At 41.7% G+C, this 27,648-nt stretch overlaps 2 protein-coding genes across 2 annotated transcripts in view; both read left to right on the top strand.

The window, feature by feature from the left end:
- Positions 1 to 9,929, top strand: part of LOC141909513 (tudor domain-containing protein 7B-like) — a 40,898-nt gene extending 30,969 nt beyond the window's left edge. The window contains exons 25-34 of the mRNA XM_074799937.1: positions 302 to 421; positions 2,027 to 2,128; positions 3,071 to 3,181; positions 3,443 to 3,564; positions 4,994 to 5,103; positions 5,188 to 5,456; positions 6,295 to 6,369; positions 6,712 to 6,828; positions 7,287 to 7,404; positions 8,144 to 9,929. Of these exons, the coding sequence (XP_074656038.1) occupies positions 302 to 421; positions 2,027 to 2,128; positions 3,071 to 3,181; positions 3,443 to 3,564; positions 4,994 to 5,103; positions 5,188 to 5,456; positions 6,295 to 6,369; positions 6,712 to 6,828; positions 7,287 to 7,404; positions 8,144 to 8,346 (1,347 nt within the window). The 3' untranslated portion in view covers positions 8,347 to 9,929. The remainder of the gene's footprint in view (positions 1 to 301; positions 422 to 2,026; positions 2,129 to 3,070; positions 3,182 to 3,442; positions 3,565 to 4,993; positions 5,104 to 5,187; positions 5,457 to 6,294; positions 6,370 to 6,711; positions 6,829 to 7,286; positions 7,405 to 8,143) is intronic.
- Positions 9,930 to 10,945: 1,016 nt separating this feature from the next.
- LOC141909570 (exostosin-1a-like) overlaps positions 10,946 to 27,648 on the top strand; it is a 34,586-nt gene continuing 17,883 nt past the window's right edge. Inside the window, exon 1 of the mRNA XM_074800027.1 lies at positions 10,946 to 12,083. Within this exon, the coding sequence (XP_074656128.1) occupies positions 11,065 to 12,083 (1,019 nt within the window). The 5' untranslated portion in view covers positions 10,946 to 11,064. The remainder of the gene's footprint in view (positions 12,084 to 27,648) is intronic.

The raw sequence follows: 27,648 nt of genomic DNA, 5'->3' as shown, positions 1-27,648 counted from the left end.
AAAGAATATAGATTGGCAGCTTATATCCAGGAATGACCGATCCGTAGGGACTCCTTATATCCAGGAATGACCGATCTATAGGGACTCCTTATATCCAGGAATGACCGATCTGTAGGGGCCCTGCTTGTAAACTCCTTATATCCAAGAATGACCGATCCGTAGGCACCTTGCTTGAGTTAAAAGATGTACGAAAGAGCTTTTCGATAGATTATGAAAATGAATCAATAAAACAAGTATTCTATTATACAGACCTCAGAGACTATGACTAAATTGAATTTGTGTTTTTGTTCTGTTATTGTAGCCATCTCGCGCTGATGAGTACGTTAAATCTCCGCGACCCGGTCTCGTCGTCGTGGCTCGTTATTCCGTTGATAACTCGTGGTACCGAGCTGAAATCAAACAGATCTTCACCGATCGAACGGTTCGTGAATAATGATAATTAATAATTTTAATTTGTTAAGCCTGAATTCCATAAAATCAATATGCTAGGATCGCCTAGTGCCCCACCCCCTCCCCCCATCTGGAACCTGTTAGAACTGATCTTTACATGTCAACCTACACTGCCCCACCCCTCCCTCCATCTGGAACCTGTTAGAACTGATCTTTACATGTCAACCTACACTGCCCCACCCCCTCCCCCCATCTGGAACCTGTTAGAACTGATCTATACATGTCAACCTACACTGCCCCACCCCCTCCCCCCACCTGGAACCTGTTACAACTGATCAATACATGTCAACCTACACTGCCCCACCCCCTCCCCCCATCTGGAACCTGTTAGAACTGATCTATACATGTCAACCTACACTGCCCCACCCCTCCCCCCATCTGGAACCTGTTAGAACTGATCTATACATGTCAACCTACACTGCCCCATCCCCTCCCCACCTCTGGAACCTGTTACAACTGATCTATACATGTCAACCTACACTGCCCCACCCCCTCCCCACCTCTGGAGCCTGTTAGAACTGATCTATACATGTCAACCTACACTGCCCCACCCCTCCCCACCTCTGGAGCCTGTTACAACTGATCTATACATGTCAACCTACACTGCCCCACCCCTCCCCACCTCTGGAGCCTGTTACAACTGATCTATACATGTCAACCTACACTGCCCCACCCCCTCCCCCGCCTGGAACCTGTTACAACTGATCTATACATGTCAACCTACACTGCCCCACCCCCTCCCCCCATCTCGAACCTGTTAGAACTGATCTATACATGTCAACCTACACTGCCCCACCCCCTCCCCCCATCTGGAGCCTGTTACAACTGATCTATACATGTCAACCTACACTGCCCCACCCCCTCCCCACCTCTGGAGCCTGTTACAACTGATCTATACATGTCAACCTACACTGCCCCACCCCCTCCCCACCTCTGGAGCCTGTTACAACTGATCTATACATGTCAACCTACACTGCCCCACCCCCTCCCCACCTCTGGAGCCTGTTACAACTGATCTATACATGTCAACCTACACTGCCCCACCCCCTCCCCACCTCTGGAGCCTGTTACAACTGATCTATACATGTCAACCTACATTGCCCCACCCCCTCCCCCGCCTGGAACCTGTTAGAACTGATCTATACATGTCAACCTACACTGCCCCACCCCCTCCCCACCTCTGGAGCCTGTTAGAACTGATCTATACATGTCAACCTACACTGCCCCACCCCTCCCCACCTCTGGAGCCTGTTACAACTGATCTATACATGTCAACCTACACTGCCCCACCCCTCCCCACCTCTGGAGCCTGTTACAACTGATCTATACATGTCAACCTACACTGCCCCACCCCCTCCCCCGCCTGGAACCTGTTAGAACTGATCTATACATGTCAACCTACACTGCCCCACCCCCTCCCCCCATCTCGAACCTGTTAGAACTGATCTATACATGTCAACCTACACTGCCCCACCCCCTCCCCACCTCTGGAGCCTGTTACAAGTCAACCCTATGCTTGGTTTTAAATCATCTGAAATTTGAATTTTATATAACTGGAATGTTTATTATGTTTCAGGCCGAAGTGTATTTTGTTGATTACGGTAATTCTGAAGTGGTCGATTTCACCGAGCTACGTGTTGCCGATAACTGCGGCTCCCACATGACGTTACCCTACCAGGTACTGTATCTTAAAATTACTCGATTTAGATTCCTCTTGACTAACGTCTGCCTATAAACACCTTGCTCGTGATGTCACGTCTGCCAGTCGGAACAAAATTATAACACGGTCATTTATTACAGGGTCCCTACGACTCCTTCAAAACCAAAAGTATTTTTCAAGGTCCATGAATATCCTTGAATTTGAGCAAAATACCCAAAAGTCCTTGAAAACTCCTTTTGAATTTTGAGAAATTTGGAATTTTTTGGCTCTAGAGCTAGCTTATATATTCACAAGATTCCACCGAATTGTAGAGAGTATCCCACAATGATAATAAAAAGTCCGAAAATGAAACTTCGAGATAGTAGTTTATTTCAACGTTTCGACTATATCCTAATAGTCATCTTCAGGAATAAGAATTATCTTCCTAATTTTTTATTATAATTGTGGGATTCTCTCTACATCGCGTCAACACGGATATAGTGTTCTATCAATCGTGATCTACCGAATTAAATCGTACCGATTTAGGAGGAGTTTACTTTGATTGGGATATGAAACTGATACATACACTCCTCGAACTTTGAAATATTCTCCTTGAAAACTCTTTGAAAAGTCCTTGAATTCTGGAATGACTGATCTGTAGGAACCCTGTATTGATTTAAATCTTGCATTGTATTTACCGGCTGTATGGAATCAGGTCACGAATCAACTCGGGTTTTAGAGGACGCTATGTCCTATAACTTAGTCGTTCGCTCAATTAGGGATCATTCATTTATTACGTACGCATAAAATTTGAATTTTTCAACCCCCCCTCCCCCCCCTGTAAGCAAAATCGGCCATTTTTTCATATACATTAATCATTACAGTACGCAATTGCACTGACCCCTACCCCCTTCTCCTAATGCGTACGTAATAAATGAATGACCCCTTACTGTAAATGTTCGTCTGCTGCGTTTGTTACAGGCTCTAGAGTGTGTAATGTACGGCGTTCCACCGGCAGACGGAGTGTGGACGTCGAAAGCCGTAACGCGACTGAAAGAACTCATACAAACAGACGAAGAAATTCCGATCAAGGTAAAATCATTCAATCACTGTGTGTTGATACTCAAACGGTGGGCTGCTGTAGCCACTCCTGATCCGGTTCAACTTGATTTTTTAGTTTGTAGTAGAATGTCAAATTCATTGCTTGTCTGATTTCTGATTTGTGTTTATATAGGTAGCCAGTAAAGCGTTCAACTTTCAATTTTTACAATTTTTAGTTTTTTAGTACTATGTCAAATTCATTGCTTGTCTGATTTCTGATTTGTGTTTATATATATATATATATATATATAGGTAGCCAGCAAAGCAACTGACACCAGTCCGACCGAAGTCTCATTCTTCATTCTGAATGAAGCAGATAATGATTATATATCCGTCGGGCAGACGTTACTCGACGATAACGATCTATTCGTGTAGTAAGTACTGATCCCCTTCTAAAATCAATCTCCTCTCTTCTTCCCTTTACCTATCTCTCCCTCTCCTCTCTCGCTGCACACTGATCCCCTTCTAAAACCGATCTCCTCTCTTCTTTCCTTTACCTATCTCTCCCTCTCCTCTCTCGCTGCACACTGATCCCCTTCTAAAACCGATCTCCTCTCTTCTTTCCTTTACCTATCTCTCCCTCTCCTCTCTCGCGGCACACTGATCCCCTTCTAAAATCAATCTCCTCTCTTCTTTCCTTTACCTATCTCTCCTCTCTCGCTGCACACTGATCCCCTTCTAAAATCAATCTCCTCTCTTCTTCCCTTTACCTATCTCTCCCTCTCCTCTCTCGCGGCACACTGATCCCCTTCTAAAATCAATCTCCTCTCTTCTTTCCTTTACCTATCTCTCCTCTCTCGCTGCACACTGATCCCCTTCTAAAATCAATCTCCTCTCTTCTTCCCTTTACCTATCTCTCCCTCTCCTCTCTCGCTGCACACTGATCCCCTTCTAAAACCGATCTCCTCTCTTCTTCCCTTTACCTATCTCTCCCTCTCCTCTCTCGCTGCACACTGATCCCCTTCTAAAACCGATCTCCTCTCTTCTTCCCTTTACCTATCTCTCCTCTCTCGCGGCACACTGATCCCATTCTAAAACCGATCTCCTCTCTTCTTTCCTTTACCTATCTCTCCTCTCTCGCGGCACACCGATCCCCTTCTAAAACCGATCTCTCTTCTTCCCTTTACCTATCTCTCCCTCTCCTCTCTCGCGGCACACTGATCCCCTTCTAAAATCAATCTCCTCTCTTCTTTCCTTTACCTATCTCTCCCTCTCCTCTCTCGCGGCACACTGATCCCCTTCTAAAATCAATCTCCTCTCTTCTTTCCTTTACCTATCTCTCCCTCTCCTCTCTCGCGGTACACTGATCCCCTTCTAAAATCGATCTCCTCTCTTCTTTCCTTTACCGATCTCTCCCTTTCCTCTCTCGCGGCACACTGATCCCCTTCTAAAATCAATCTCCTCTCTTCTTTCCTTTACTCCTCCTTTCTTGATCCCTCTCTTCTCTCCTCTCTCCTCTCCTTTCCCTATCTCTCCCTCCCTCTAATCTCTTTCTTTTCCCTATATCTCCATCCCATCTCCTCTCTTCTTTCCTTTACCTATCTCTCCCTCTCTCTCCTCACCCTATCTCTCCCTCCCTCCTCTCCCACCCTCTTCTCTCCTTTCCCTATCTCTCCATCCTCTCTTCTCTCCTCTCTTCTTTCCTATCCCTCCCTACCCCTCATCTCCCTCCCTCCCCTCACTCCCTTCCCTCACTCCCTCCCTTCACTCCCTCCCCTCACTCTGACTTTCTATCTAATTTCTCTTACTGAGTCGCTCCCTCAAGAGACAGATAGATATATCGACACTATTCTGATATTGTAGTGATGATGTGTCTGATGAAGAGGTCGCTGCTGGTGTTGATGCTGAACTAGTCGCTGAAGCTTTGAGTAAAGTGGAACTGGACGATAATGATAATCGTTTAGCAACCGTTGGTAGGCAGAAGTCTGAACCCCGTTGATAAACATCGTTTGAAAAAACCTCAACCTAACGTGTAATATCATCGTTTAAATTTTCAGTGTCGCCACCTATTAGTTCAGCTGAAACTACGCCTGCTCGTCAGGTTTTTGAACGAAGGACACCGACTAGCAGTTTAGGTTCAACTCCGGCTGCCTCTCACTCCAGAGAACGGACACCGACAAGCAGCGTATGCTCCACTCCGGCTGCCTCTCGCTCCAGAGAACGGATCTGCTCCGGTGAAATGTCTCTACCTGACTCTATCGATTTACCCGAGGATGAGTTTGTGGAGGTTCATGTGATGTGGTCATGTGACCCGGGAAACTTTACCGTAAGTTCAAATCGTGTTTTATCAGAATTTGGTTCAGGGTCCATTTCCGCAGTTCTGGGTCCAGTTCCACAGTTTTGGGTCCAGTTCCACAGTTCTGGGTCCAGTTCCACTGTTCTGGATCTAGTACCACAGTTCTGGGTCCAGTTCCACAGTTCTGGGTCCAGTACTACAGTTCTGGGTCCAGTACCACAGTTCTGGGTCCAGTTCCACAGTTTTGGGTCCAGTTCCACAGTTCTGGGTCTAGTTCCGCAGTTCTGGGTCTAGTTCCGCAGTTCTGGGTCCAGTTCCGCAGTTCTGGGTCCAGTTCCACAGTTCTGGGTCCAGTTCCACAGTTTTGGGTCCAGTTCCACAGTTCTGGGTCTAGTTCCGCAGTTCTGGGTCTAGTTCCGCAGTTCTGGGTCCAGTTCCGCAGTTCTGGGTCCAGTTCCACAGTTCTGGGTCTAGTTCCGCAGTTCTGGGTCCAGTTCCACAGTTCTGGGTCCAGTACCACAGTTCTGGATCCAGTTCCGCAGTTCTGGGTCCAGTTCCACAGTTCTGGGTCCAGTTCCACAGTTCTGGGTCCAGTTCCGCAGTTCTGGGTCCAGTTCCACAGTTCCGGTTTGACAGCTCAGAATTCAGTTCCACAGTTCTGGATCCCATTTCATTGTTCTCGAGTTAAATTTGACCTTAGTAAACTTAGAATTAGTAAATTTGAAACGTTTTAACCCCACAGTAAAATTGGACCCAAGAACCCAGGAACTAGAATCCTGAATAATGAATTAGTTCAACTACTACTTCAGATTCTATTCAAGTTATATCGAAGAATTAAAATTCTTTTTTTTTTCCTTTTTCTTTTTAGTGCGTATTGTTCGAGAACCTCAATGCACTGATTTTATTGATGCAAGAAATTAAAGATTTCTACACTTCTCCACAGGTGAGATATCATAACGTTGGTTCCCTTAGTTTCGAGATATCGCGAAAAATCTGAGAATATCAAAGGAAATATCAAATATCAATATCAAAGGAAACATTTGGGTATTTTTTACCAAAAAATTTCCCCTAATCTTGGAAATTTTTGGTAAATTCGTTTTAAAAGTAAGTTGCTTGCCGTAGTGCAGCTTGGCCTAGGAAATTTTCTTGAAAATCATCTTTATCGTTGATAGTTTGTTGTCATGAATCGCATTTGAAAAACATGTGAAGAACTGCTTTCAACTGTTTATTTAAGTGAATGGTTTGGTGTGAATTTATAATTGTTATCTTTGTGTTTGTTTTCTAGTGTATATACACCGATATGCCTCATGAACTCGAGCCAAGGAGCCAGTTATATGCAGCACAATTTGAAGGAATCTGGTATCGAGTCATGATTAAAAGTGTCTTAATCGCCAGTAGCAAGGTGGGTGAGATATCTGATCCACATGTGGAATTCAGTGTCAAATTAAACGCTACTGTGGAACTGGATTCAGAGTCAAATTAAACCCACACAACTGTGGAACTGGATTCAGAGTCAAATTAAACCTACACAACTGTGGAACTGGATCCTGAATCAAATTAAACCCACACAACTGTGAACTGGGTCCTGAGTCAAATTAAACCCACACAACTGTGAACTGGGTTCAGAGTCAAATTAAACCCACACAACTGTGGAACTGGATCCTGAGTCAAATTAAAACCACACAACTGTGGAACTGGATCCTGAGTCAAATTAAACCCACACAACTGTGGAACTGGATCTTGAATCAAATTAAAACCACAGATCTGTGGAATTGGATCCTGAGTCAAATTAAACCCACACAACTGTGAACTGGGTTAGCTTATTGCCTATAAATGAATTGATGTTTGTTTTTTTCACAGGCCTCAGCTTTGTTCGTTGATTTTGGGGATTACAACTTGGTGAATCTTGAAGATATCCGTCCATTGTATCCCTCATTCCGACTTCTTCCGCGACAAGCATTTAGAGCTGGTCTCTTCGGTAAGTACTCCCTCTACCCTCACTCCCCTCATCAGAGCTGATCTCTTCAGTTCTAATCCCTCTACCCTCACTCCCCTCGCTGGTCTCTTCTGTAAGTATTCACTCTACCCTCACTCCCCTCATCAGAGCTGGTCTCTTGGGTAAGTACCCCCTCTACCCTCACTCCCTTCGCTGGTCTCTTCGGTACGTACTCCCTCTACCCTCATCAGAGCTGGTCTCTTCAGTAAGTACTCACTCTACCCTCACTCCCCTCATCAGAGCTGGTCTCTTCGGTAAGTACCCCCTCTACCCACACTCCCCTCATCAGAGCTGGTCTCTTCGGTAAGTACTCCCTCTACCATCACCCCCCTCATCAGAGCTGGTCTCTTCGGTAAGTACCCCCTCTACCCTCACTCCCCTCGCTGGTCTCTTCGGTACGTACTCACTCTACCCTCACTCCCCTCATCAGAGCTGGTCTCTTCAGTAAGTACTCACTCTACCCTCACTCCCCTCGCTGGTCTCTTCGGTACGTACTCCCTCTACCCTCACCCCCCTCATCAGAGCTGGTCTCTTAAGTACTCACTCTACCCTCACTCCCCTCATCAGAGCTGGTCTCATCAGTTCATACTCACTCTACCCTCACCCCCCTCATCAGAGCTGGTCTCATCAGTTCATACTCACTCTACCCTCACTCTCCTCAGTCCTTCCACTTGATATGAATCATATTTCAGAATGATTAAAACTGTGTTGTGTATTTCAGGTGTGACACCGTTAGGCGACAAGTGGTCGCCTGAGGCTGAACGAAGATTCTCCGAGTTGACTCTAGATAAAGACCTACTCGCTCTCGTGCGACAGAGACTCGATGATAAAATATTGATCAGTCTCGTCGATACGAGTTCTGATGACGATATCTGCATTGATGAAGTTTTACTCAATGAAGGTCTCGTCGGTATTAACAATTAATTCATCGGTTTACCGCAATATCGATTGCCTCTGATGGATTGCCTCTGATTTTCACATGGCCCAGTCTCTATTTTGCCAGGAGCTGATTGTCTCTGATTATCACATGCCTCAGTCTCTGTTTGCCCAGGAGCTAATTGTCTCTGATTATTATGTGCTTCAGTCTTTCTGTTTGCCCTGGGCTCGGTTTTATAGACTGGTATCATCTTTAACCCACGGGTTATAACAACCTATACATGCTCTATACCTCACTGCCCTTGAATTTGTGCACCTTAGGAAATTAATCAGTCCCACAAAGGTAAATTGCTATTGGCAACTTAATGTTTACAATGTGTACAATAATACAAACTGAACCATTTTAAACTTTAACTTTTTCATGGAACTGGACCCATAGCTACGAGCTTTCAACTCGATTAATTTTTAGGCCAGCTATCATTTGATTCTTGCATGATAATGTCTTGCCTACATTTACTTTCGCAATAGAAACTTACGAACAATAGTGCATGTGATAAAACTGTATCAATAATCAATGAATCAATATCCAAATCTTCAGGAGACAAAATCGGTCAACTGAATCTATAGTACAGATTTATTACTTTTGCATTAAACTCCTCCCTCCTTCCCTCAGTATGCGAAATCGGCCATTTATCATATACAATATGCATTCAGGCGGGCGTAGGTAGGTCTCCATTTGTATTCATGCTGCTTTGCTCAAAAAGACCAGTTCCGCAGTTGTGAGTTTAGCCGGGCTTAGGTCGGCCTTGCGACGGCTTGTGACTCACTGCGACCGCCAGCGACGATCGCGTCGCAACGACTCACCGACCTACGCTACCTTGCGACTGCTAGCGACGCCAGTCACAATGAGTCGCACATGTTCTACTTTCTGCGACGCGACGCGACCGTCGCAACCGACCTACGTGCTGTTGCGACTGGCAGCAACTAGTCGCACACAGTCGCTGACAACTGCATCGCAACCGACTTGCGCTGCCACTTGTGATGCAATGCGACGATCGCGTTGCGTCGCAAGACCGACCTACGCCCGGCTTTATATTAGGCAATTGCACTGACCCTGCCCTGATGCCTAATAAGTGAATGACTCCATAAGACATTAGTTAAAAACTGATAGTCCATCCGCACTTCACATGTGTTCAGGACATCATATTTTTTAATTGAAAACGGATTGCAGTCGACTCTGCTCAAGTCGGATCTTTTGGGTTCGTAAAAATGTGTCCGACTTGTCTGAGAGGTGGATGTCATTGTATTTCATAAATATTGTATTTCATAAATAGTGTAAAAAACATTCGAGTTCAACAGATCCTACTCGAACGGAGTCAACTGTACAAACACCTGACATTAGAACCTTTCATTCGTGTTGCTGCCCTCTATTGAGGAGATTTTCTGTGAAGCTTGTTGTTTTTAATTATACTACTACTATATAAGCTGTTTATTTCATTGAAATCCTGTAAATATATAATATCGTTATATTATTGGAAAAAGTGCTACGTGCAACATGATAACAGTGTTCATGATTTTATTCTCGCGATTATCTGTAATTTTGTCAAAAATCTGATGAAATAAAAACATTAATTTTTACGAAAGTTTTATGAAGATTTTGTCGTTTTTGGTTTATTGTTAGATTCTCCTGTTGAAAATTATTATTTCTTATCCACTTTTTTTCAACAACTATAGCGGAGGAACCAACGTTCTAAGAACTTCGAAATATCCATTTAGGCAGCAGAGAAAACTACAAAATCCTCCCGAAATTTTGAAATTACGTTTGGTCAATTAGGCAACGTTATTATTAGCCTAACGTTGTATTGTTGATGTTATTATTTAGAAACGACCGGAATTTTTGCAGAAATTCCACGAGAGGGCGTAAAAATCTGATGCAAAAAATTGATCTGACCCGTTGCTGATTCGGTACAGGGGTTTCCTCCTTTAGAACTCGAAGTCACCATGCATTAAAAAATTCATGAAAATTGTTAATGCCTAAAACAATGAAACGACCGACTTATACGGCAATAATCTATATGACCACGGAACGGTAACGTTTTATAATGTGGCCCAGCACGGCAACGCCTGGCCCAACCTGGCCCAGCACGGCAACGCCCCAGGATTGCATATCAAAATGTTTATCTGCACTACGAGTTTTGGTAACTTGATTAGTTCTGATCTTCACCACTACCGTTGTATTTAGGAGCAGTACATATCGAACAGATCTATTCAAAATGGGGGTCAAGATGTTGATAATTCCCCTGCCGGCCCGTCACTGATTCAGCCGTGTGTGTAGAAATGTTTGAGTCCAGCTTATTGCGTTTTTAAAACCTTTTATTACTAAATGTAGTTAATTGTAAATACTGATTTTCCTCCAGGGCCATGGAAATGGTTGGAGTGTAATAGATATTCGTATTCGTTTTGATTTCGGTACGATTAAGTGAAGGATTAATTCCAATATTAGCCGCTATCGTTGTTTTTAGGGGCAGCACCTGATAGTACAGATCTAATGCAACTCGTTTAACCTACTGTGGCAAGCGAGTATTGCGCTTGGCTATGTTTAAATCGACACCCTGAAAACCAGATTAAAACATGGCGCCGTCAGTATCGCGAGAGAGTTTGTACAGAGGAGTTGAGCGCGCCGAATAAAACGATGAATCGGCCTCTAAATGTACCTCAAACAGTGGAAAAGTGAGTTTGAATTCTCTATGAAATCAACGCGCATAAATGCAGGCCAAAAAACGATATATACTGCTGTGCACAGGAGGTTTAATAGTAGTTCTTCTAGTTTATCTTCTCGGAATTTATCCAGCATCATCATCCGCATCATCGTCTCACCAGACATCTCCTCATGACCCGTCGTCGTTCTGGAAGAGCGGTCCGGCCGGGGTTAATACCGCTCTTCACGACGCGCACCTCCGGGTTGTTAAACGATCTCTACCCGCGGCGACGCGGAGTTACCTCGACGCCGACGACATCGCGTCGGATATTAATTTGGACGCGTCGGCGAAACGAACACGACGAGTTCATCGTCCGTCGTCGTCTGGACAGACGACGACGTCGACGGACGGCTATAAAAACTGTCGCATGGAAACGTGTTTCGACTTGACGAAATGTTCGCGCGGGTTTAAAGTCTACGTTTATCCGATACGTCAACCGATTTCCGATTCGTATATGAAAGTTTTAAACGCTCTACGCGAGTCGCGTTATTACACGAGCGATCCGACCGACGCGTGCGTCTTTGTGCCGTCGTTAGATACCATCGATCGCGATGTCCTTAGCGACGATTTCGTCAAACACCTCGACGCCAAGTTACAGAATCTCGAATTCTGGAACGACGGACGAAATCACGTTCTGTTTAACATGTTCTCGGGAACGTGGCCCGATTACCGCGACGACGACCTCGGTATAAACCCGCGCGCCGCCATCTTGGCGCAGGCGTCCGTATCGATGCAGAAATTCCGCGCCGGTTTTGATATCGCCGCGCCGCTTTTCTCGAAGGAACACGCGCAGAAAGGCGGCGAACGTGGCGCCCTACGCGCCAACAATATACCGTCAACGCGTAAATACCTTTTGGCGTTTAAGGGTAAACGGTATTTGTCGGGAATCGGTTCGGAAACTCGTAACGCGCTATATCATATTCACAACGGGAAGGATATCGTATTGTTGACGACTTGTAAACACGGGAAAGGCTGGAAAACATTGATGGATGAAAGATGTCCTCACGATAACGCTTTATACGACAAGTATGTACTACATTATCTCTCTCTTCTGTAAAAACATATTTATTATCTCAGTTTTCTCAATTTGCTGCCGGAATATTTTAACCCTTTCAGTGCGTCTACACCGTAGTGCGGTGTACGAATCAGTGATGGATATTGCTAGTACACCGCACTGCGGTGTATTGATTTAATTAGTAATTACTTATTATCTCTCTTGAAAAATGGCAGCACCTGTCAAACATAGTGAAATATTAGTAACTAACGATACACCGCAGTGCGGTGTATAAATCAGTGATGGATTTTGCTAGTACACCGCAGTGCGGTGTATTGATTTAATCAGTAATTACTTATTATCTCTCTTGAAAAATGGCAGCACTTGTCAAACATAGTGAAATATTAGTAACTAACGATACACCGCGTCGCGGTGTAGACGCACTATAGTAGTATTCCCGTTATTCAACACACTAGGGTGGAATTTTTCAGAATTTTCAAATTATCTTCAGCACCGGAGGGTATTAATTAGTCAGCACTGAAAGGGTTAAAGGGGTTGCATTCAATGTTAAGTGTATGACTGTTGAAGTAACAAGGCTTTCGATCCCCGAAAAATACATCTTGATTTCGGCGTAATCTTCTTTTTTTCACATTAACTCTATTAGGCTGGGGCTTGGCGTTTTATAGAGTTCAATTACTATTACTAATATTGACATCAAGTCGGGCAGCAGATATTTATTTAGGGGTTTAATTTTGTTAGATTGGTTATAGAACCAAAATGAGCTTTGACTAGTCTGAAGTTGTTTGATTGGTTATAGAACCAAAATGAGTTTAGACTGGTCTTAAGTTGTTAGATTGGTTATAGAACTAAAATGAGTTTAGACTGGTCTTAAGTTGTTAGATTGGCTATAGAACCAGAATGAGTTTAGACTGATCTTAAGTTGTTAGATTGGTTATAGAACTAAAATGAGTTTAGACTGATCTTAAGTTGTTAGATTGGTTATAGAACTAAAATGAGTTCAGACTGGTCTTAAGTTGTTAGATTGGTTATAGAACCAAAATGAGCTTAGACTGGTCTTAAGTTGTTAGATTTGCTATAGAACTAAAATGAGCTGAGACTGATCTTAAGTTGTTAGATTGGTTATAGAACCAAAATTAGCTTAGACTGGTCTTAAGTTGTTAGATTTGCTATAGAACTAAAATGAGCTGAGACTGATCTTAAGTTGTTAGATTTGCTTTAGTACTAAAATGAGCTGAGACTGGTCTTTTAAGTTGTTAGATTGCTTTTTCATAGTGATTTTAGGTTGTTAAAACAGGGTTCCCCGATCGGTTCCTACAAGGGTTTTGTTTTTTTAACCATTTTAAAAATGGCTAAATCCAACCATTTTTCACTTGAAATCATTTTCAACTTTACTTTTCCATTGAACTTTGTGCAACTTTTGAAGTAGATTTTACGCGATTGTTTTTGCCGAAATCAAAAGACTTTATCTACGTTTTTTTAAGCATATCTCTATATAAATCATCTACGCTATGACACATTGACTTGAACTTACACAAGAAATATCCGATTCATTATTCGTCGATATTGTTTATTGCGATCATGATTTGATTGTCGTAAACTTTGTACATGTATTATTAGTTCCGGTTCATACTGAAGTACTTAGTACAATTACTATATGGATATAACCAATGACGCAGTTTGAGAAAAAAAATATTGAAAGCCTCATGAAAACTTTTATTGTTCTTATATATTTTTTAGTGTGTTCGGTTCAGTCATGAATAAGTTTAGGATTAAATGTATCGTTTTAGAGCCAGTTTTTTTTTTGCCAGTTCATGACTCAATCGGAACTTAAATTGTATAACTAGGAATTGAAATTTTTTTTAATACCCTCAACCCACTGAGCGCCGCACAGGGCATTATTAGTGGGTTCTTTGTTTCTTTTTTCCAATGGGGGAGAGACCAGAGAAGAACCTTCAACCAAGAAACTGTCGCCACCGGGGTTTGAACTCCGAAACCCTGGATTGACGAGACCGATGACCGGCGGCTTTTAAACCCACCGCGCCTATCCATCTGAACTGAAAGAACTGAAATGAACCACTTGAATAACAATAATAAGAATCATGCATCATTTTAGAACCCAGTTTTTTGCCAGTTCATGACTCAGATCAATCTGAGAACTAGGAACTGAAATTTAGTGAAGGTACACGGGTTTAACCCTTTCAGTGCGTCTACGCTGCAGTGCGGTGTACGAATCAGTGATGGGTTTTGCTAGTACACCGCACTGCAGTGTATTGACTGATGTTATTAGTAATTACTAATTATCTCAATTGAAGTTGGCAGCACCTGTCAAACATAGTGAAATATTAGTAACTAACGATACACCGCGCCGCGGTGTAGACGCACTATAGTGGTATTCCCGTTATTCAACTCACTAGGGTGGAATTTTTCAGAATTTTCAAATTATCTTCAGCACTATAGGGTATCACCACGGAAAGGGTTAAGAATTTGTAATTCTGGAATACGGCATGCTGGTATTCCCTAATAGGTGGAGAATAATCCGCATCAGATGAAAGTTCCGGAATCAGTGGTGACCAAAATTAAAACCTACAGAAATCTCTACCGGTCGCTTCTATCGGGTGAACAGATTATGCAATTCAGGAATAGGTCTAGAGAATAGGTCTCTATTTTGGTTAAAACCACGACCAGATGAGATTTCTGGAATCGATCGAAACCTGAATCAAAAAATAATTCCTTAAGCATTTCTTCTATCGAAATTCAGATTGAGTTGCTCACAGTTCTGGGAACTGTCAAAATAAGACTTAAAAACGTTGGGAATTTATAGCTAATTTTTAACCGGCTTAGAAAACAGCGATTCAAGGTCCTGAAATCAAACCCCGATGATCAATAGGCTATCGGTATAGCCACAGTACACATCAGCCCTCATGGGAGAAAGTACACTTGTATTTCTGCCAAGTGTACACACCTGCATAAAGTAAAATAAAAAATAGTCCCTATTTACTCTGTGATGATATGAGTGAGCGATTCGTCATACCTATAAAACATACTATTTCAATCAATCAATCTCTCTCCTTCTTTCTGTTGTTTGTGACATAAATAGTTTATGGATATTTATAAATTTCAATTGTTTGTGGCGTTTTTTTACCCGAACCCACGTCTCGTACACAAATGCAAACAAACATACATCGATACATACAAGAAACGTACACATGTATGTACATATATAGGTGCGTACAATTGTATTAATGTACGTAAATGTACATTCATACATGCACAGGTATACACTGCTCACGCCTAGGAGGAGAGACATTCTCTTAATAAACAGTTTTTTACCCCCTTTCCCCTTTCTCTCCAAATACCTTAACTCTTTGCCTGCCAGGCCTATTTTTCAGGCTGCGCTTTGCCAGGATTTCCCTGTTTTTCAGCGATTCATAAAAACGAAAACTAAAAGAGATCGTAAGAGATGGCCCGTAGTAGGATAAAAACCCACTACGTACAAATTAAGATGATTTTAAAATCGAGAATTTTTTATTTATCCAAAAATATACGATTTAAAAAAATGCACAACGTTTCGATCTCACCTAAGAGATCAACATTGTATATTTTAGATTTTCTGAATAGATAAATTCTCGATTTTAAAATTCTTTCAATTTGTACATGGTGGATTTTTATAAAACGAATGGGTTTTTATCTGATTATCCATTCACCACATTTGAGTGTGGTTATTTTACTATTACATGGTGCCCATCTCTCTCCAAAATGCTAGTATTTTCTTTGGCCCATCTCTGTCTCTCCAAAACCCAAATGCTAGTATTTTCTAAATGCTAGTATTTTCTTTAGAGGATAAAGACACGTGAAAACACATTTCAATATAGCCGTCAGGCAGCCTTTTTAATTATCACAAGTCAATCAATTTACCCTGTGCGTAAGGATGATTACGAATAATTGATATTATTTATCGTTAGAATTAGGGAATTATGATACATAGATAGTAATTATATAAACTAGAGTAAAACCCGTGGAAACTACGCGCGTTTTTTAGCCCGGAACTTTACGATTTATTGGGTATGGAATTTTGTCGGACAGCTTAAAAATTATGTGGTATATGCCCGCGCCCGTGGAGACCATGTGATATCTCAGGAGCGTTGATTGATAATCTCTGAGCTGGGCCATAAGCTGCGTCCACACTAGGATTTCAGTATGGTACTAAGCGTCCACAATAGAAAATTATTCGAGGCCTATTTGCGGCTTATTCAGTTCCGTACTGAAATACGCGGCTTATTAAGCGCGGAATGCGATTCCGCGCAGAAAACCCGATCTCAGTACGGCGCTGAGCTGGACGCGTATTTTCCGTAGTGTGAACGCAGATTCGGCGCTTAGCTAGCCGTGTATTTTCACATCCTCATAGTACAATACACTAGTTACACTGCCCTCTAACGGCACACCGGGTGACTACTATACTGGGCTTACTAAGTGCCGAATCGTCGACTCGTTGTGTAAACGTAACTGGCTGTTGTAAGCGCCGTATTTTGGTGAATTCGGCACCAGTGAAGTACGGTACTTCATAAGCGCTGAATCTAGTGTTAATGCGGCTAATGTGAATGTAAAATTATTTTGTTGCAATGATAGCGCATATTGAAATTCCTGCTCGCCGACTGGCTGAAATTTTAATGTATTTATAAACTTTATTGTCAAAGTATTACAACGTTTATGACAAAATTAACATAATATCGTAATTAATCGGAGACACACAGTTAGGGTTCTCCAAATCATGTAGGTTGAAATCAATTTAAATTATTTTCTAATTCGCCTCTGTTTGGCCCCCCCCCCCCCCGCACCTGTTCATAGCCAAGTTGCATTAGTTTATTCAATAATTGACACTCCTGCACTAGATTAATAATCCACGATGACTGGTACTCGGTTTAATATTTGATATATAGATTGTCAGTTATGGCAGTTTTCAACGCTTCCAAAATTGTGTTGTCAACTCATTTGAAATAGCGCCAGGCGCGTTGGAAGCTATGTTTTGATTGCCGCGGCCAGTTGCCGATTTTTGCCAAAAGGTCCTAGTATGTTTTGCCGCGGCTATTCAGTAATTTATTGCTACAGCTCCCTGTACTTCCAACGCCGCAGTCAGACTGTCCTTATCGATGACTCCAACGATTCCCTCCGGTCCAAGAGAATTAACTAAAACAAGATACTTCGTTCTTGTCAAACGTTCTATAAACGCTAATTTATGTCGACCTGTACTAATTTTTAGCCCACTTGGGACTTAAATCCCAGCGGGCTATTGCGTTCACTTTTCGTCCGTCCGTCCGTCTGTCCGTAGACGGAATCCAGTTATTTTGGGAAGTTTTGAAGATGCTTCAAGGTAATGTCTTGATATTTGGGTTACACGTGTATCTACCCTAGACACATCTTCAGCCCAAAAACTGGCCCCGTCAGAATCAAGATGGCCGACTGGCAGCCATTGTTGTTCACCAAAATCAGCACTTAGGCCTGTTAACACATTTCTAATATATTCATGATTGATTATGAGTCAATGTTCAGAATATATCGGATTGCCTTCATATTGTCAAATCTCACACGCAACCTGTGCAGTACTGATTACTAGCAAAAATAAATTCATGAGGATGAATTTTGTTCTAGGGATTATCACACTACCAGAAACGTTGCATTATTACCCGCTACCACTGTCTAAACGTCTGCTCTTAACTGCTGTTTAAACGTCTGTCTATCTGCTGTCGTCGGTGTCTCAAATTCAACTCATCTTTAGTAATATTCCTCGGCAAAATGGCAGATACTTTTCTCGATCAAGAAGAACTCGCTAAACGGACAGCCATGTTCGAAGAAGGTCAAGAACTGATCGAAAATAATCAGAAATCGATGACGGAAAACGGAGGTCGACGCGAGTTTGAATTTTGCGGTCAGAAATTCGTTAATTTTCTCGATGTTTTCTTCCTGGACGGTCATGAACCGCAGGCGTTGAATTTACCGGAACAGACAGTAGAGGGCGCTAGAATGTTAGAAATCGGATGCGGAACTGGTTGCATGAGCGTTGTACATTATTTACGCAATAAATCGAAGCTTAGTTACGTGTTGGCGACCGACATCAACCAACAAGCTTTAGAGAATACTAAAGTGAATTTTGAGCGTTACGCCGTCCCGGGAGACGTGCGATATTCCGACGTTTACGAAAATATTCGCGAAGATGAAAAGTTTGATTTGATTTTCTGGCACGTTCCGTATAATTTCATGCCAATCGAAATGGCTGATGATTTAACGATGTTGGACAGATCTATGGCTGACCCCGGCTACGAGGCGATCGGGCGTTTTATAACCGGAGCCCACGGACACCTACGTCCGGGCGGCAGGGTTATTATGGCTTTCTCCGCCGCGTACGGCATTCTTAAAGTTCTCGATGATAAAGCAAAAAAAGCAAACTTGAAACTGAAGAAAATATGGCACGAAGTGGGAAAAATTGGAGAATATGTTGAGGACTTGGAATTATGGGAAGTTTTACCTATCAGTGAAAAGTAACTTTTGTCAGATAATATCGAAATCACCAGATCTCGCTTATTATAAATTTTGTGTCTCGGTTTTCGGTTTATTCTCGATGTTACTAAAATATCAATATTTGTAAGTAATTTTCCTTTTATTAATTTCTTTAAATATCATAATTACACAATTTGACATCTTCAGAGGTTGTGATGTATTCACGAAAATAAAGTTATCAACAATTATGATAATGAATTTTATTTGTTTGTTTTAGTTTCTCTGAATTATAATGTGGTTAAAAATGGTAAAAGTCATGAGAACATTGTGAATGGATTTCAGTGAGGACTGACTTGGCTTCTGATTACATGTCACAGTTCGTCAGCCAAACTAGGGTTAAGCTATGATTGGCTGGCTAGGATTCCATGTTACAGATAGTCATGTGACCTAAGGTTAGGGTTTGATTGGCCGGCTATAGTCATGATGTCACTGGTGGTCATGTGACCTAGGGTTAGGGTTTGATTGGCTGGCTATAGTCATGATGTCACTGGTGGTCATGTGACCTAGGGTTAGGGTTTGATTGGCTGGCTAGGATAATGATGTCACTGGTGGTCATGTGACCTAAGTTTAGGGTTTGATTGGCTGGCTAGGATATAGATGTCACTGGTGGTCATGTGACCTAGGGTTAGGGTTTGATTGGCTGGCTAGGAGTATGATGTCACAAGTAGTCATGTGATCTAGAGTTTACATGTAACATGCTCATGTCACATGTGAGCTATGTTACTAGTACGTGCACACAATTGACCAGTCATATGTAGGCATATACAGTGTAAAAGCTGATCTCATTTGACTGGTGTTTTAGTATCACAGTTTATTCATTTTCTGTTTTAAACTGTTAAGTTAAATACACCAGAATCAACCTAAAACTTGCTTTGAATCCTATGATATTTCATGGGATTTTTATAGTTTCAAATGTCTCCACACTCTCAGATGTTCCATCGATTTTCTCCGTCAATATTTGGTTTTTTTTTTTAGATAACAGATTGATATCTGAATTGGATTCACGAGGTAAAAAAGTTAAAAGGGAAAAAAAACAGACCTCAAATAACATTTTTACTAGTTATATACGAACCATCCTCCGCTGCCCCGAACCCTAATACCGGTATTTTGTCGTATCATCTCCCGCAAACTCTTTCATCCCGTAAAATTCGTTTTGAAACTTCATTTTCTATAAATTCAATTTTTGTCGTGTATTTCTTTAAACGTCCAAAATGTGTATAGATTATGCCTGAAAGCGCTGGAATAACGCGACATAATTCATGATTACTGCCCTCGGCATTAAGATAATTATGAATAATTATTATTATTATCATTATTATTAGAATTAGGGAATTATGATACATATATAATAATTATAACAATAAGTGAGTTGGGACCAGCGAGCTGCTGCCATTTTCCCAGCCGTTTATTCGTAACTAGTATATTGTATTTAGGCCATTGTCTGAACATTTTTCCAGTTGATTTGTGGTGTTCATTTCCTCTTAGGCTTTTTACCGACGGAAGCTGCTGTTGTTGTTGCTAATTTTTGATTCAACAAGGGAGAGAGAAAGACATGCATACATTAAAAAAACCTCAATACGGCGATGTCAGACAGCCTTTTTAGTTATCACAAGTTCTAGCCTCATCGGTGTGAAGTGCTATTCGAGCAAACTGATTATTTAAAGAATGTTTTGTTAAGTTTTTATCGCAAATCAGTAAAGAAATTCAAGATGGCTCACAGTCGGTCATATCCGGTAATTTTTCTCGAAAAAAAATGTCATGGCGCTGATGAGAACTGCTTCCTATTGATTCACAGGTCAGACCGTTGGCCCAGTTCACGTAAACTTTCAACTGTGCAACTTTATACAAATTAAGTTAGCGAACTATTCGTAAACATTTTCACTGAATCAGTGAATTCCTTTCTGTGAACCATAGCTCGTACATCCAGTGTCTGAGTTTCTGAGTGCTCTGCCGGTACTATATGCCCGTAGTGTACTGAACCTTCAGTCAATGTTTGTACACAGAAACCTACAACTGTTGATCGAGGGAGAGGAGGAAGACTTCATGAGATACATACATCATCGGGAATTATAGACATAAATCTTTAAAATTGCCCTTTTCCCCATTTCAGTGCAGGACTACGCCTTATTGGACGTCAAAGTGCCCTTTTGACAAGTCCATCAAAATTGGTCTCTGGATATGCCCCTGAATGTGTGGTTAGTGGGGGTGTTACTGGTTCTGAAAGCATTTATCAAGGTCATACACCTAATCGTCTGCCATCGTGACCACAGGGGTTTGGCGATGGGCTTGGATTTTATTTCCGAGTTGTTGATAATCTCGCGAGAATGGCGCTAAATATGAACTGCGAATAAATTCAAAATATCACGGAAATACCTTGTGTTTATATTGTTTATTTATCCGCTATAAAGTTTCGATATACAATTGGTCGTTAAGAATCATTATCAGACGGTCGTCACGCTACTATATAAAATAACAAGGGATGAAACGCCTTCAGAGTTGTGCCAGCCAGAAAGTTGGGACAGTCACGTGACTTAACGCTTCTTATTTGACTGAACGCGAACCTGAAGCATATAAGATGGAAACTATGATACGAAAAATATTTGAGAATAACTTACATTCAAATGCAATTTTTTTCTATGAATTATATATTTGATCATAATTTATTCTTTATTAGTTATTAATTTCATATGAATCCTAATCTGACAATTGATATCGGTCTGTGAATATGTTAACTTTTCGTGTTGAAGTTTTAAATGCGATGACGTCATCAGAATGTCACGTGACTGTCCCAACTTTCTGGCTGAAAATTTAAGTACAGCGGAGGCCTGGCGTTTCATCCCTTGTGATTTTATATAGTAAAGCGTGACGACCGTCTGATAATGATTCTTAACGACCAATTGTTTATCAGAACTTTATAGCGGATAAATAAACAATATAAACACAAGGTATTTCCGTGATATTTTGAATTTATTCGCAGTTCATATTTAGCGCCATTCTCGCGAGATTATCAACAACCCGGAAATAAAATCCAAGCCCATCGCCAAACCCCTGTGATCGTGACTGTTGAGATCAACGACCTTGACCTATGATTATTCATTGTTCTTAACTTCAATTCTTATAAACGTCAACCTAAAAATGACCTGCAGAGAGCGAGCAGATACCAACACAGACAGCGAGATATTTTTCATCAGTGAATAAAAATCTATTGAAACAAACGATGCCGTGAATGATGCAGTGTATTTTACTGTGTCTGGTAGTGTGTTTATAGCCTATAGCTGTCTGAAATATCCTGAAATACCATAAATAATTCCAAAACACTGAGATGTACATATATATACTCTCCCTGCCTGCCTCCCTTCCTGCCTGCCTCCCTGCCTGCCTCCCTCCCTCCATGCCTCCCTGCCTGCCTCATTCCCTGCCTGCCTCCCTCCTTGCCTGTCTCCCTCCCTGCCTGCCTGTCTCCCAGCCTGCCTGCCTCCCTCCCTCCATGCCTCCCTGCCTGCCTCATTCCCTGCCTGCCTCCCTCCTTGCCTGTCTCCCTCCCTGCCTGCCTGTCTCCCTGCCTGTCTCCTTTGCCTGCCTGCCTCCCTCCCTCCCTCCCTGCCTGCCTCCCTGCCTCCCTCCCTCCCTCCCTCCCTGTAACCACGGTTTTTTACCCTGTGACTTGCATATTAACAGCTTGCCATGAATCTCGATGAGACACTTGCCGACACTTCTGCCTGCTGCCTGTTCATTAGATGTGTCATACTCACTTTACTATCATTAGTATCAACGACTCAATCATTGCACCGTTTCTGTTTTGCTAAATGCTGGGTGGGGAAATATAGGGCATGTGATGTGGTATGTATACTTATGTCACATATGGTTGAATTTCGGTTTTAAAAAGTTTTATAACTATTCGGATAACTGTTCACTTTTCGTCCGTCCGTCAGTTCGTCCGTCCATAGACGGAATCCAGTTATTTTAGGAAGTTTTGAAGACGCTTCAATGTAATGTCTTGATATTTGGGTTACACATGTATCTACCCTAGACACATCTTCAGCCCAAAAACTGGCCCCGTCAGAATCAAGATGGCTGAACGGCAGCCATTGTTGTTCGCCAAAATCAGCACTTCGGCCTGTTAACACATTTCTAATATATTCATGATTGATTATGAGTAAATGTTCAGAATATATCGGATTGCCTTCATATTGTCAAATCTCACACGCAACCTGTGCAGTACTGATTACTAGCAAAAATAAATTCATGAGGATGAATTTTGTTCTAAGGATTATCACACTACCAGAAACGTTGCATTATTACCCGCTACCACTGTCTAAACGTCTGGTCTTAACTGCTGTTTAAACGTCTGTCTATCTGCTGTCGTCAGTGTCTTAAATTCAACTCATCTTTAGTAATATTCCTCGGCAAAATGGTGGATGCTTTTCTCGATCAAGAAGAACTCGCTAAACGGACAGCCATGTTTGAAGAAAGTCAAGAACTGATCGAAAATAATCAGAAATTTATGACGGAAAACGGAGGTCGACGCGAGTTTGAATTTTGCGGTCAGAAATTCGTTAATTTTCTCGACGTTTTTTTCCTGAACGGTCATGAACAGCAGGCGTTGAATTTACCGGAACAGACAGTAGAGGGCGCTAGAATGTTAGAAATCGGATGCGGTACTGGTTGCATGAGCGTCGTACATTATTTACGTAATAAATCGAAGCTCAGTTACATGTTGGCAACCGACATCAACCAACAAGCTTTAGAGAATACTAAAGTGAATTTTGAGCGTTACGCCGTCCCGGGAGACGTGCGATATTCCGACGTTTACGAAAATATTCGCGAAGATGAAAAGTTTGATTTGATTTTCTGGCACGTTCCGTATAATTTCATGCCAATCGAAATGGCTGATGATTTAACGATGCTGGACAGATCTATGGCTGACCCCGGCTACGAGGCTATCGGGCGTTTTATAACCGGAGCCCACGGACACCTACGTCCGGGCGGCAGGGTTATTATGGCTTTCTCCGCCGCGTACGGCATTCTTAAAGTTCTCGATGATAAAGCGAAAAAAGCAAACTTGAAACTGAAGAAAATATGGCACGAAATGGGAAAAATTGGAGAATATGTTGTGGACTTGGAATTATGGGAAGTTTTACCTATCAGTGATAAGTAACTTTTGTCAGATAATATCGAAATCACCAGATCTCGCTTATTATAAATTTTGTGTCTCGGTTTTCAGTTTATTCTCGATGTTACTAAAATATCGATATTTGTAAGTAATTTTCCTTTTATTAATTTCATGAAATATCATAATTACACAATTTGACATCTTCAGAGGTTGTGATGTATTCACAAAAATAAAGTTATCAACAATTATGATAATGAATTTTATTTGCTTGTTTTGTTTCTCTGAATTATAATGTGGTTAAAAATGGTTAAAAGTCATGAGAACATTGTGAATGGATTTCAGTGAGGACTGACTTGGCTTCTGATTACATGTCACAGTTCGTCAGCCAAACTAGGGTTAAGCTATGATTGGCTGGCTAGGATTCCATGTTACAGATAGTCATGTGACCTAAGGTTAGGGTTTGATTGGCTGGCTAGGATATAGATGTCACTGGTGGTCATGTGACCTAAGGTTGGGGTTTGATTGGTTGGCTAGGAGTATGATGTCACAAGTAGTCATGTGATCTAGAGTTTACATGTAACATGCTCATATCACATGTGATTATTCATTGTTCTTAACTTCAATTCTTATAAACGTCAACCTAAAAATGACCTGCAGAGAGCGAGCAGATACAAACACAGACAGCGAGATATTTTTCATCAGTGAATAAAAATCTATTGAAACAAACGATGCAGTAAATAATGCGGTGTATTTTACTGTGTCTGGTAGTGTGTTTATAGCCTATAGCGCGTGTCTGAAATATCCTGAAATACCATAAACAATTCCAAAACACTGAGATGTACATGTACATATATATATTCTCCCTGCCTGCCTCCCTTCCTGCCTGCCTCCCTGCCTGCCTGCCTGCCTCCCTCCATGCCTCCCTGCCTGCCTCATTCCCTGCCTGCCTCCCTCCTTGCCTGTCTCCCTCCCTGCCTGCCTCCCTCCCTGTAACCACGGTTTTTTACCCTGTGACTTGTATATTAACAGCTTGCCATGAATCTCGATGAGACACTTGCCGACACTTTCGCCTGCTGCCTGTTCATTAGATGTGTCATACTCACTTTACTCTCATTAGTATCAACGACTCAATCATTGCACCGTTTCTGTTTTCTGAATGCTGGGTGGGGAAATGTAGGGCATGTGATGTGGTATGTATACTTATGTCACATATGGTTGAATTTCGGTTTTAAAAAGTTTTATAACTACTCGGATTTCCATTATTATCATGTATAAACGGCTGTTGCAGAGAATATATTAGTCATTTATCTCGCTTAGCATTACTAGATTAAACCCATAATTTAGGTGATATGATCAGAGATGTTGCTGGATGTCCCTTAATGTGATTGGAGATTTTGCTGGATATCCCTTTATCTGATCAGAGATGTTGCTAGACGTATCGGCCCCACTCTGCGCGGTTGCGCCACGGCGCGGGATTTACGCGAAGCAGCAGAACACAAACATGGCCACTCTCTCAATTTTCAATGATAGAAATCATGTGTGCATTTCAATTATTTCGGCTGTTAGGGTTTTAAGACACAATATAAGTTGATGATGTGATATGGCGATGTTAATTAATGATAATTCCGCAGTGAAGCTAGTCACGAACGGCGCCGATTGAGTGTACAGCTGCCATAAAACACTGAAATGTGCGTAGTTGCGTAACTATTTGCAGTGAATTGCAGACCGAAACATGAAGCCTTAACGGCCGTTTAAAAAAAAATTATACCAAACACAATCGTAAAATAAAAATAAGATAGAACCTAAGTTAAAATTCTGGCCATTTCTAAAATGTTATTACTAATTTTTAGTCAGTGCCGAACGTTTAGTTTTCCAACAATAATGAGGGGTGGTAGGTAGTCATGCAATTCAAGTCACCATTTATTACACGTTACTTCCGTGTTGTTGAAAATCTCGCGAGTCTTGGACCAAACCCCATTGAACAATGTGATCTGTGTGCTGGCCACAAATGCACACAGATCACACTACACTACCCATTACACACTCCAGTACCCACAGCTTTCATATATCCATCCAAATATTTAGAGTGTCTTTCTTCCTGGATGTCTCTTCATGTGATCGGAGATGTTGCTGGATGTCCCTTCATGTGATCGGAGATGTTGCTGGATGTCCCTTCACGTGATCGGAGATGTTGCTGGATGTCCCTTCATGTGATCGGAGATGTTGCTGGATGTCCCTTCATGTGATCGGAGATGTTGCTGGATGTCCCTTCATGTGATCGGAGATGTTGCTGGATGTCCCTTCATGTGATCGGAGATGTTGCTGGATGTCCCTTCATGTGATCGGAGATGTTGCTGGATGTCCCTTCATGTGATCGGAGATGTTGCTGGATGTCCCTTCATGTGATCGGAGATGTTGCTGGATGTCCCTTCATCTGATCGGAGATGTTGCTGGATGTCCCTTCATGTGATCGGAGATGTTGCTGGATGTCCCTTCATCTGATCGGAGATGTTGCTGGATGTCCCTTCATCTGATAAGAGATGTTGCTGGATGTCCCCAGTTTTTCTATGTAGTTCGATACAGGAATGATGTTTAACTAGATGTCCCTTGTTTGACTAACAGTGTCGCAGTGTTTAGACAGAACCAATCAAAACATTTCATCAGTAGTAATCGACAAACATCACCAGCGGCAGCCGATCAACACAGTAATTATTTCCAGCTATCATTGATCAATATTTACAGGTTTTATCGGCACTCATTGCATTCACGGCTCATCAGTAATTGGCCACTGTATATCACGGTTCTTAGGTTCGGGGAAATTAGTGAAAATCAAGGAATTCTGGATTATTTTTGCCTGCACAGAAATCAGGGAATTCTGACTCATTTCTACGAAATCAGAGACTTTAAAATTTTGGGCCCTTGCTGGTCTTGCTGTGTCGAGTAGCACAGGGAACCTCTTGATAAGAAACAGCTGCCACTGAGGATATCTTATGATTAAATCGGGGAATTTTCGGTCAAGGGTCAGGGAAATATCAGGGAATTATGGATTTGTCGATCTGTAAGAACCCAGTAGTGTCTGGTTGCCATCACCTAATCATTCACCGACTATATCATTAACTATCATTTCGTTGACCTTATTGAACCAATAATTATTTCCCATCAAACTCCGAATGATATAACGAAAAACATATCATACACTACACTATATGACTATCGGATTTGTGTGAAGTATTTCCGGGAAAAGCGTTTGTAAACAGAAAACCCTCGGAAGGCACTCGTCTAAATTGTTATGAGGGCCCTTTAATTATTCATTGCGTTGTTGAAACTGTTTTTTGTCAGTCGGTAAAACTTGGAAAATATTTTAATTTTTTCTGTGGATAGACTGACTGTAAATATTTGCATGTTTTGAACGTGAGTTCGCGCTGGTTAGTCAGTTCTTATTTGGTCCGGACTAGGAACTGACTTATTTTGAATGGACCTAGCCAGATCTATGCATTCACGCGCGCACATCGGTTATCACCGGACCGGACAGGACCAGCGATTGACCTCTACTCACACGCATAGAGATCATCCGTTATGAAATTTACAATGAACCTGGATCAGTTTTATTGGTCTTTAGTCTTAATTGCTGCGTTATAAAATTGAACGTACCAATTTACTACTGACTTTTTTGCTAGTCAAATCGTATTTCAACTAATAATTGGCCGAACTATCTGTACCTTGGCTTGTTCAATTCAACTTGAGATTTAATTTTAAACATCAGTTATAAGCTGGTTTCATCTCTGAAGAGATTAAAATCATCTTGTGTTGATAAATTTCAATGTTGAACTTTATATTTCACTGTTTTATTTCTTGGTTGTGGTTTAATTCACTCCTATAATTTGTCTTGAAATTGGACTACATTTTTCTTT

This window comes from Tubulanus polymorphus, chromosome 8 (assembly GCF_964204645.1).
Source record: "Tubulanus polymorphus chromosome 8, tnTubPoly1.2, whole genome shotgun sequence".
NCBI lineage: Eukaryota > Metazoa > Nemertea > Palaeonemertea > Tubulaniformes > Tubulanidae > Tubulanus > Tubulanus polymorphus.
The sequence above is the reverse complement of the archived record's forward strand: the minus strand, read 5'-3'. Positions and strand labels throughout refer to the sequence as shown.